Source organism: Alligator sinensis, unplaced genomic scaffold, assembly GCF_000455745.1.
Source record: "Alligator sinensis unplaced genomic scaffold, ASM45574v1 scaffold499_1, whole genome shotgun sequence".
In the NCBI taxonomy this organism is placed as follows: Eukaryota; Metazoa; Chordata; order Crocodylia; family Alligatoridae; genus Alligator; species Alligator sinensis.
Window position 1 is genome coordinate 2,926,223 of NW_005841864.1, and position 11,334 is coordinate 2,937,556.

At 42.0% G+C, this 11,334-nt stretch overlaps 1 protein-coding gene across 1 annotated transcript in view; it reads left to right on the top strand.

The window, feature by feature from the left end:
* Positions 1-10,083, top strand: part of COL9A1 (collagen type IX alpha 1 chain) — a 92,645-nt gene extending 82,562 nt beyond the window's left edge. Inside the window, exons 31-35 of the mRNA XM_006016648.2 lie at positions 373-519; positions 1,194-1,248; positions 3,690-3,878; positions 7,020-7,097; positions 8,898-10,083. Of these exons, the coding sequence (XP_006016710.1) occupies positions 373-519; positions 1,194-1,248; positions 3,690-3,878; positions 7,020-7,097; positions 8,898-9,082 (654 nt within the window). The 3' untranslated portion in view covers positions 9,083-10,083. The remainder of the gene's footprint in view (positions 1-372; positions 520-1,193; positions 1,249-3,689; positions 3,879-7,019; positions 7,098-8,897) is intronic.
* Positions 10,084-11,334: the final 1,251 nt, after the last annotated feature.

Genomic DNA, 11,334 nt, shown 5'->3' on the forward strand with positions numbered 1-11,334 from the left:
GATCATTGGGACAGAAAGGAATGAGGGCTCTTTGTGTTTCTCATGGATATATGTGGTGCCACGTATTGCTCTGGTCCGACAAGTATAATAGAAGATGCACAAATCAGAAAAAGGCTCCTTATTTGCTCTGGGTTTTACCATGTTTCTTATTTTGCTTTATTCCTTTTTCAGCTGAAAGCATATTATTTGTTTACAGAAATAAAGACTCAGAAAGTAGGTGGACAATGGAATTTGAAAGAGGTTCCATCTTTCAAAGGACGCAATGAGAAAGCATGAGTGAACAGGATATAACATGTCCAGTACTGAAGAAGCTAAATGGATGGCTTACATTGCAAGCATGCAGTCCTCCAAGCTCCTTGTCTTTCATTTTAGGCTGGTAACCCTGGAGAACCTGGTTCTCGGGGGCCTGAAGGAAGTCGTGGATTGCCTGGCATGGAAGGGCCACGTGGATCACCTGGACCTCGTGGTATGCAGGGTGAGCAAGGTGCTCCGGGACTGCCTGGCAGCCAGGGTCCAGCCGTAAGTGCTAGTTTCATCCTACATATATTTTTCTCTCTCTCAGCTGTACTGTGGAATGAGATTTGCAGTGACAGTAGAATGAACCTGGCCCGGTAGGTCAGGAGACATAAGCATGAAGCCCAGGTGATTTCAAACATGTTTGCATGTTCTGAAACAGAGTAAATGCTTAAATATGACAACTACACAATGTAATAATTTCTGACCTGCAAGACTGGAACCTTTGGTTTTCAGTCTGCAGCTGGTCCTGGAATTATATTGCAAGTGCTAACTCGTATGTGGAGGTGAGTGTGTCAAGCTCCTATACATAGCCCCTGCACTGGTACTCCCATTGATAGCAGTGGGAATAGCAACATGTGTAAACTGAAGGACTGGAAGTTCTGTCATCCTTCAGCAAGTCTCCATTGTATCATTTTGTATGATTTTTCTATGGTTTTCATCACTTTCTCACGATGAGGGTAGTAAACACTGGAATAGGTTACTCAGAGAGGTTGTGGAATCTCCATCCTTGGAGGTTTTTAAGACTCAGCTAGACAAAGTCTTGGCTGGGATTATCTAGCTGGAGATGGTCCTGCTTTGAGGAGGGGGTTGGACTAAATGACCTCCTGAGCTCCCTTCTAACAATCATTTTCTATGATTTTCTTTTACTGTACATCTTTTTAATTTTTTCATCACAGGGTAGAGAGCCAACAGATCAGCACATCAAACAGGTTTGCATGAGAGTCATGCAAGGTAAATAAATCTCACCTATGTTAACTTTTCATTGCATTTAAACAAGGGGTACAACACATCTGGTCAGGTCTACCTTACTCGATATATATTGATGTCAGTGTGGCCCTTTTGACACATTAGGATTCTGCAAAATGTAAGTTTTCACTTTTTAAAAGGCAGAGTTTCTAGGCCTCATGGTTGCAAAGATAACCTTCCAGTATGAAGCAAGTGAAGCCTATAGTGTTTTCTTTCTGAGACAACAGAGGTCTTGGCAGTGATTCCACTCTCATTCATCCACTCCCAGCCCCTGATGGAGGAGCAGTCTTGTTGTTGGCTGTCTTGCATCTTTTCCATCAACCAGGACATACAAAGCTCAGCAATACTTTAGACACTTTGTCTGCTTGCAGATGTGAAAAAAACAAACAAACAAACAAACTTTGTTTTACTGGAAGCAGCAACACGTTACTTTGACCCAGCTCTGCAGCATCTCTATAGATTGGGTACTTCAGCAAAATTTTTTGGCAGTTTTATCTAAAACTGAGTCAATCAGCTATTAGATAAAAGAACCAAAAAAGCCCCACTAAAGCACCGGATCTATACAGACCTCAGGTGAGCTGGGTCCAACTAACACACTGCCTCTTTTGGGCATGTGCTGGGCTGTGGCGTGGGAGTACGTGGAGTTTAAAGTAAAGCATCCTTTTTTTTTTTTTAAACGTCTGCAAGCAGCCTTTCCCTTTGACCCAGTCATGATCCCCTGCTAGGGGCTGAGAGTGGTGGCTTAAAACTGCTGTGCTAACTCTTCATCACCTTTGCTACTGGTTCAGTGGGAATTCTCAGGTAGTTAGTTGAATAATCAGGTCTTAGAGGAGGATTCAACCCTCTAGCTACAAAGGAATAATGATTAATAACATTTTCAAAACAGCTGTAGAAACTTTTCCAGGAAGAATCAATGCCAGAACCCCTGAGAGTTCCTCCTCTGTTCTTCCACTGCAGCCAGTTGGGCTTTCCCCAAACCCACAGACTTCTGTATAATCTGTGTAGAGGTTTGGCCATTGCTGCCATGAAGATGTATTATCTTTTTCATAGAATCTCATTCTTGAGAGGGGACAAGTCACCTCTTACAAACTCTTGCCCAGATCCCTGACTCCTACCTTCCACATTGTGGAACCAGGCCCATGGAGTGTCTTGTGTGGGACAGAAGTGACAGTACCAGAGAGGCGTTCAGCCCTTCCCACTTTTCTTCAGAACAGAAGGATCGATGAGGATATGACAAAACAATTCTACCCAAAATTAGTTCATATATTACACAAGAAATGAAAATCTCTTCCCTACTTAAAAGTCCTTTGCAGCTCACTGAAATGCTAAGTACTTTGTACACAGAGAGAGAACTTCTATAATACTATACAATAACAATGTTTTTGTAAAATAAGTATATTTTGTCTAATATGGTTTGCTACTGTGTTTAAAAATATTATGGTTATTATGGCTTTATTTAAAATGACCAAGTGCAAATTATAGCAATCAATTGCAAAATATATACACATGTAGAACTGCTTTTTATATAGGATTGCATGCTGCATCAAAGTAAAAACCATTGACAGGTGTTAAAAAATCCTACTTGTATTTGTTCAGGATTCTTTAATAAACATAAGTATGAAGCTTTTCTAATATTGTGGTATTGCATAGGATATATTGAGTTTAAAAATTTATGCTTTCCTGCACACACAAAAAGCAGGCACACACAAAAAGCAGGCACTTCTTTCAGTGCCTGCTGTAGAAGATGCCCTTTGGGACATGATGCTGTTGTAATGCTAGAATTTACCAAGATAAAATTCGTCTTTGTGATTTAATTTGAAAATTCTCAACAAAAGTCATTGTTTTCAAAATTGCCCAACAGAGTATTACTTTCTTTTTTTTTCACTTCAGATTGCCTGCACTAGGGACAAAAAACTTTTGCTCTATCTGTTACCAGTGTAAAAGGATCCTTTTATACAAAGTGATTTCTTGAAAGATAGAAAATGCAGGGCTGTTGAAGAGGCTTACAGCACCTGAATATACTTGTAGACATCACACTTGGTGATGGACAAAATGATTTGGAAAAATCTGAACTATTCTCATTATAATCATTTAGACATTTCCAGATAACAAGACCTTATCAAATGTTTACATGAAACATCCAAACCAGCTGGCTTACAGGGAAGTGCCTGAAGCTTGACCCTTTTTCTATGTCCACCACCTAAAGATTATATCCTAATTTCTGTTTTCTCTCCTGAGGCTTACCAGATACCTTACCAATTCTTCTCTGCCAGCATTCCTAGTACAGTATTTACTCTGTATCAGCTATGCTTTTCCTTTAATGACAATCAAGTGCAAAATCTTTGGAATTTCTATAAAATCCCCTCTTTTCTTAACTAAATCAGAATCTCTCTCTTAATTTGTACGTTCCTGTTTGTTTCTTGCAGAACAACTGGCTCAGCTGGCAGCCAGTCTTAGGAGGCCTGAATTTGGTGCTACAGGTCTTCCAGGTACACCGGGACCACCTGGTGCTCCTGGACCTGCTGGAGAAAATGGCTTCCCAGGACAGCTTGGACCTCGTGGTCTACCAGGTCTCAAAGGACCTCCTGGTGAGATTGGTCGCAAAGGTCCAAAAGGTAAGAGATCTTGTCACTGGACTTCACTGTGTTTGACTGTAAATGCTCCCTGCTTTTTTGCTTGTATATTATGTGGAAGCAAATTGTACATAAGTGAGGCTCAGCACTGCAAGACACTAATTGTATTGAAAAACAAGTTTGGCCTTCTGAGTATCCCTAGTATTAAAGCTTTCAGAACAATTTGTTCTGAAAGCTACGGGACCCTACAATGAGAGGCTACGGGACCTGAACCTGTTCAGCCTTCACAAGAGAAGGCTGAGGGGGGACCTGGTGACCATCTATAAACTCACTAGGGGGGACCAGAAGGGTTTGGGGGAGACCTTGTTTCCCCTAGCGCCCCCCAGGATAACAAAGAATAACAGCCACAAGTTGTTGGAGAGTAGGTTTAGATTAGACATCCATAAGAACTACTTCACAGTTAGGGTGGCTAGGATCTGGAACCGACTTCCAAGGGAAGTGGTGCTGGCTCCTTCCCTGGGGGTCTTTAAGAAGCAGCTTGATGCCTACCTGACTGGGGTCAATTGAGCCCAGTTTTCCTCCTGCCCAGGCAGGGGGTCGGACTTGAAGATCTACAAGGGCCCTTCCGACCCTACTTCTATGATTCTATGATTCTGTGAATTTTAGGATTAGTGTCTGCATTCAAGCCTCTGATTTTCTTGTCATTATACATGCTAAAATAAATAACAACAAGGCTATGCAGTTCTCCTCACCATGCTACTAAGCCTTCAGTTCTGGTTTCTGGTGCTAGTTTCTCTGAGCGTTAGAGAGAGGAAGGTCTAGATCCAATAATGGAATGAGGTGCCTACAAATTAGGCACTGTGATGGTTCACATTTAGATGCCTGGCCCCCACAAAGCAGAATTTAAGATCTTGTGTTAGGCACCTGGGTTCCCTGCACAGTGCATGGGGAGAGTTGGGTGCCTCCAAAGGGCAATCCAGAACAGCTAGCATGGGCAAATGGAACCACCTAAAGCCAGCCAAAAGGAAATGCCAAACACAGAGGAACACCTGAAAGCCCTCTACTTTCTGGAGTGCTGGAGACTGTATTAAGGCTCCTGGGAACCCCCCTGTCCACTTGCAGTGGAACCTTACCAGAGAGGATGCACCTATATCAATTCTTTCAAAGAAATGAACAGGGTCCCTTTTTTTTTTTTTAATGTCACAGGAACAGCACTCATTATTTATGTCATAGCATAGTGGTTAAAGTACTTGTCTAGGAAGTAGCCCCTCCTGTGTTAGACAGCCACTGAATAGGGCTTTTTGAATTGCATTTTTGGATAGTACCTTTTAAAAAGGGATAGTACCTTTTAAAATTTTTCTTCCCTTGCAAAGCCCTCTGAATACTGGAGTATATGAAGATAGCATGTCTTGAGGTTTTCGATAAAAATCCTGATGACATAGGAACAGTATGGAATGGAAACAAACACCACTTGCAGGTGCTAGAGATTTGCTCCTTTGTACCATTCTGCCTGGACCAAGCTGTTCAGAAAGGTTCCTCTGCATGGAACTGGATGCCAGACTGGTCAGGTGATTCTGCATCAGTCTTATACATGGATTTTGAATAGTCTTAGATATAGTTTGTAATACTCTGAAAATTAAGTCTGAACTGATGAGAGGATGAGGGTTTCACCCTTGATCTTCCTCAACCCAAACCATGAGTATAACATCCAGTCAACATGCTACCCAGGCACTAGACAAAAGCATAGGTTTAGATCTAAAAAGCTTTCAGTTTAAGTTTCTCTGAAGCATAGCAATATTAGCTTTAGATCTAATGAAGAATTTAGGCACCTGCAAATTAGATGCTGCAGCACCTAACTTTAGGACCTCTGGCTGTCCTGACTGGAATCTAAAACCCAGAAAGAAATGCCTAGGCTCCCTGTGCAGCATTGGGTGGGAGCTAGGGACCAGGGATGGCAATTGAAAACAGCTGCAAGCTGAAGCAGCTTGACTCAGGACTTCTTGTAGGAACCTCAAGTTATGGGGACTCCTCAGGAGCAGCATTTATTGCTGTTTGCTGGCTAGCCTATAGCCATTCTCTGGTGGACCCTCCTGCATAGGAGAGGAAGCCCTGAATTCTGGGCTTCCTCTCCTATGTGACTGGCTATGCATTTTTGCAATAAAGAGACATTGAATAATAGGCATAAACAGCACTGGAACTTGGGGTCAGGGCTGCCTCCGTCCCAGGCTAGAGGTCGCCTCACTGAACCTAGAGAATCAGGCTCTTTCTTGGTTACTGTCCTCTAGTCCAATCACTCTGGCACTTGTGGCTGTGAAATGGCTAAGCTTCAACAGGGAGGGGTGGTGAAGGGTGCCCTCAGTGTAGTCCAGCCCAAAGCCTTTGAGTCCCCTAACAGCAGAAACACCTAACTTGGGTCTGCAGGGAATAGTATAAATATTGCTTCACTTGAGGCAGGATTCCAGGCACAGTTCTTTCCTCTACACACACTATTGGCTGCCATATGCATTCCCCCTGCTTAGGAGGGAATGCTGTTAATTTTGACCAGAAGGTGCTTAACCTCTCCAGTCAAAGTAGGGGAGGTATGGGATGCCTGACTTGGTTTGTTGAATTTTACTTATGGGCATGCAAGCCTAAATTTTAGATGAGACAATGCACAACATTGCTGCAACCAGGTGCCTTTTGAAATCTTAGCTCATGGGCTTAGATTACTTGGTACCTCTCAGGATCTGACCACCACGTGTTAATATTGAGGTGTTGAAAGCAAGGGTAGGAAAGTAGCTGCATATATGCAGGAAAAGCTGTGAGGCTTCCATGCAGCCTTAATGACTGAAATTGCAGAAGCACGTTGATATCTATTTGGTTGATAGAGCAAATGAGAATGTTTAGTCTGTGTCTAACTGCATTGAGATAGCAAGGTAAGGAGCACCTTAGAAATGTTAACAATAGTACATGCTTCTGATTTTGGCTAGTTTTTCTGGGTTTCAAATGTGAAAACAGCATTTAACTGCAGTCATGGAGAAAATCAATTCTGGGGGAAGGATATTTTTGCAAAAATGCAAGTCAGGCCAGGCAGTCAGAGGTGCCTCTGAAGGCCAGTTTGGTTGGCTAAGTTGTGTTAAACTCTTGAGGCAGAAATCTCTTCTTTGCGTAAACTGTAAATAACGTGTCACTGGTTTATCACAGGTGATGCTGGTGAAAAGGGGGACAGAGGATTTCCTGGCAGAGGACCCAAAGGCTTACCTGGAACAACAGGCCTTCCAGGTAAATGCACTGGGTAGGAGGAAGATTAGAGGGAAAACAAATATGTAGCAAAATTAATTAAGAACTGATGTTTTGGTCTCTTTGAAAAACTGGAAACGCAAGTGTTTATTAAGAGAAGAGGCAGGTTTCCTCATGTTTTCATTGTAGATGAATAGCTACATAATCATATTGTAGATTGTCAGTTTCATTGTAGAGCTGCAATTTCATTGTAGATCAATAGCTACATATGCCAGAATGATGAGTATTTTATGAAAAAAGAAATAAGCCTGCTACCATTGATGTCAATTAAGACCTCTTTACATGTGCAGGCTGGCAAAGACACAATGTGATCTAATGCACAATCCACACAATTGCACCTCCTGACAAGCCACAAGGTTGTGGGATCCAGCATAAGATCATGACCTACTGCTGGTACCGGGGGAGCCTGGGATTGCCATCCTAGGCTTCCTTTGCCCTGGCAATTAGCAAGCTCCTGCAGCTGCAAGTCTTGCAGCTGGGGCTCCTCGCAGCTGAGAGATCATAGCAGCTGCAGTTTTTATACCCGTGGGGGCACAGGCTACACATTCAAATTAAAGCTGGATAGAAATAACATTTTCCAGCAATAACTTTATAGCTGGCTGGCCCTTTTTAAGACACCATGATTAATTTGCATGTGTAGCCAATCTAAATTAATTGTGCAGTTAACCAGTAAGCATGTAATTGTGCAATAGATGTAACGTGTAGAGGGGGGCTAGCAAATGTCTGCAAATAAAAAATATTGAAATAATCAATTTCCAGAATGAAAACTACAAAAACACAACTCTTGCCCCAGTCAACAGAAGCAGCATTCAAAGCCTCCATTCATAACTTAGGATTTCAAAGTATAGGTTGTCTTTACTTTCTGGTAGTGAACTGCCATGTTATGCTACAGAGTATCAGAAACCAGGTTTTTCCTCATAAATGCAATATAACTGGCCAAAAGTGGCCAAAAGAAGACAAATTGGGCCATGCCAGAGCCAGTGCTCAGGGCCAGTCTGGTAGGATGCTGCATGCAGTGTGCCCCCCATGTGGGCCCCCTGTGCCATGTGGCAGTACCTGTGGCATCAGGTCCAGCCCATGCACCACATGCAGCATGCACTGGCCCTGCACCAGCCCTGTTCATGGCTGTGCATGGCATGCACACATAGCCCAGAGCCTAATCTAGACTAGCCCTGGAACCAGTGTGCAGGGCCTGTTCTGCGGGACACTGCATACAGCGCTTTCTCAGGGTCATATGTAGCACCTGAGGTGCTTGGCTCGGCCCATGTGCCACCTGTGGTGCAAGCCCTGGTGCAGAGGAGTCTGAGGCTGGCATTGGGAGCGCACTGCATTCAGCACCCGCCAAACTGGCCCTGCGTACTGGCTGTAGTGCAGCCTGATCCAGCGCACAAACTGACTCCAAGATCCTCATCCAGTCCATAGAGCCAGGTGAGTTTGAGATCCCTGGGTTAGCACACCAGCAGTTTCTGCAGCCAGCCTCACACAAGGAAGAGATGTGGTCAGAGTCAGGTCTGGCGCTGTTGAGTCCCTGCCCTAAGCGACTAGATACCCATTTATAGCTGGGTCAGCTAGGGACACCCTTTAGCACAAGTGAGGCTTGACCTCACATCTCCAGAGCTATTGCAAGATACCGTCACCGCTCTGCCACTACACCCGTTCTATGGAACTCATTGAGAGACAGTAAACACGGAGCCTCACAAAACCACTTCACAGTCACTTTGAAGAAGGGAGTTTTCTATGCTGTATGCTGCTGCATGTTAATGTGTATGTTCACTCTTGCAGGTGAACCAGGCAAACCCAGCTACGGTAGGGAAGGACGTGATGGGCTACGAGGCCCACCAGGTATAGCTGGTCAGCCTGGAGTTCCTGGTCCTCCAGGTCCTCCTGGTCCTCCAGGATATTGTGAGCCATCATCTTGCACAATGCAAGCTGGACAGAGAGCTGGTAAGAATGTGAAAGGGCCATGAAAGTGCAACGCAAGTACCAGGAAATGTTAGCATCAATTTACTACTTGCACATACAGCTGACACAGAGGAGAAACATACCAAACAAGGAAAACTTCATCAACCAAGGCTTTAATAGGAAAAAACTTTAACACTTTGTTGTACCATCTTTCAAATGTTTGTTGGCAATACAATTTGGAACAGTGGTGCTTTCAAAACTGCATGGGCAAGGCCTTTGGGCTTTGTCTTTGCCCTAGGGATACAAGGCAATTTTCAAATAAATTATTTTTAAAATAAAGGCATTTTTCAGTCATACCCCTGCCATGATGCTGTTCAGTGATATACTGGGCTTTAGGGCCAAGACCAAATAAAAAAGAAGGAATGTTTTTCTTAATTCATTTCTAGCTACAACTCCTTTGGGTTATATTTGTAAAATAAATTCCATAGATGCCAACTTAACTGATCACATCACCTTGTCTACATTCATTCTACCATGTGTTTGTTTCTTTTTATCTACAAATTACTGTGATTTCAATAGTCATGGCTGCCAAGCCACACTGAATACCTTTTATGCTGTAAATCTTTGTAAATGTGTGATCATTATGAAGAAGTCATGTAGAATAATCTATGCATAATGCCAGCTTTTAGTTTCTGCTCCAGTTTGTGTTGAATCCCTAATTTTGTTTGAAGCCTGTTCCATCTTGGGTCCTTCTGTGTAAAATCTAAGAAGGCAAGAAGCCACTGGTAAGGGAATTTTTATTCCCAGAAATAAATACGTTTTATAACTCAGATTATTTATTTTAAAGATCTAAAATGACATCGCTGGTTGTACAAAAGGAAAAAAATAAATGATGTTTCTTAACCCCTTGCATGTTTTTGAATGAATGATCATATATGGTACAGTTAAAATAGCTGAGTTAGAAAAGCCCCATTAGAAATGTCCAGATTCTGCCTTATCTACTGCGACTTCATTTTTAAAGAAATATGTGCAATGCAGATATTTTTGTTTCTTGCTATGTAAATTAAAGTATTGGTGTTTTGGAATATCTAACTTCCTTAAAGTGTCCTCTCTCTGAAAGAACAAAATAAAACTATCCTGATTTTATGATTTTTTCCCTATGTTACCCTTAGTTCTCAAAACAGTTCTAAAATATTTATGGCAACTGTCCAAGATGCTTATTATTTTCTTAGAGTCCTTTAATTTTTTTTGATTATGTTCAAATCCCTTAATATTTTTGACAGCAAATTAAAAAATGTAAAAGAATAATTCCAGCAGTGGAGTTACAAATTTTGCCCTGAAAATATATAGCAATTCTAAAATAAAATATACTTAGCAGCTGCACAGTGAATCTCAACATTTCTGAATAATGTCTCTGATGGGCAATAATGAAATGAGTTCCTATCAGGTCTTTTTATAACCAGGAATCTCTCCCCCAGGGGACAGTTTCCAACATAAACAAAAGATGACAGTATCAGATCCAGCAAAACACTGAAACATGCTTAACTGTAAATATACTGACACAACCGGAGATCATCACTGTAGTGGTTACAATAGAGGAATGAAAGGTGAAGATGGTCTCTAGTTTTTGCAGCAGTTGCAATAAATCTCAACATCACATGGTGGTATGGCAATTATAAAACGCACCTTTTAGAAATGAATGAGGTCAAATACACCAAGTGGGTTCATAGTCCCAAGCAGGTCTGCAGCCTGCAGTGAAGATGTGTATAGGGGAATATCCAGTTCATGAAAGTACTTATGGGCAGGGACAGCTGTAGCCCTGTAAAGTGAAACGTTTAAACTGGGCCAGGATAAGTAATCTGTGCAGGTATAAAAATAAAATACAGAAGGCTGGAATGACCTTCCCCAGCAAATTCTGAAATACAGAGTAGGATAGCTTATATTTAAAAGACACTAAGATATTAAAGAAGAAAGACTGAATTGTGAAATTGCAAGCTTCAAAGCAGCCAGTGTGCACCTCTGTTTCTTCTTCACACTGGGCCTACTTATACATGTATACACTTTTACCTTCCACTTTCCTTCCTTTTCTAAAATCCCCTCTCATGGTCATCCTGTGGCAACAGTTTCCTTGAGAACAGCAGGCGATGGCAGATGCTTTTAAATTAGCAAATTCTTTGTGTTTCTTTCGTAAATGTTATTCTTCAGGCTCTGCTGAAACAAAACTTTCAATTATGAAGCATTTTGAGAATAAATTAATCTTAATTAGAAAAAAAATCCACCATCACCTGCTGCATTAGGTGTATTCAAAGTTTACTTC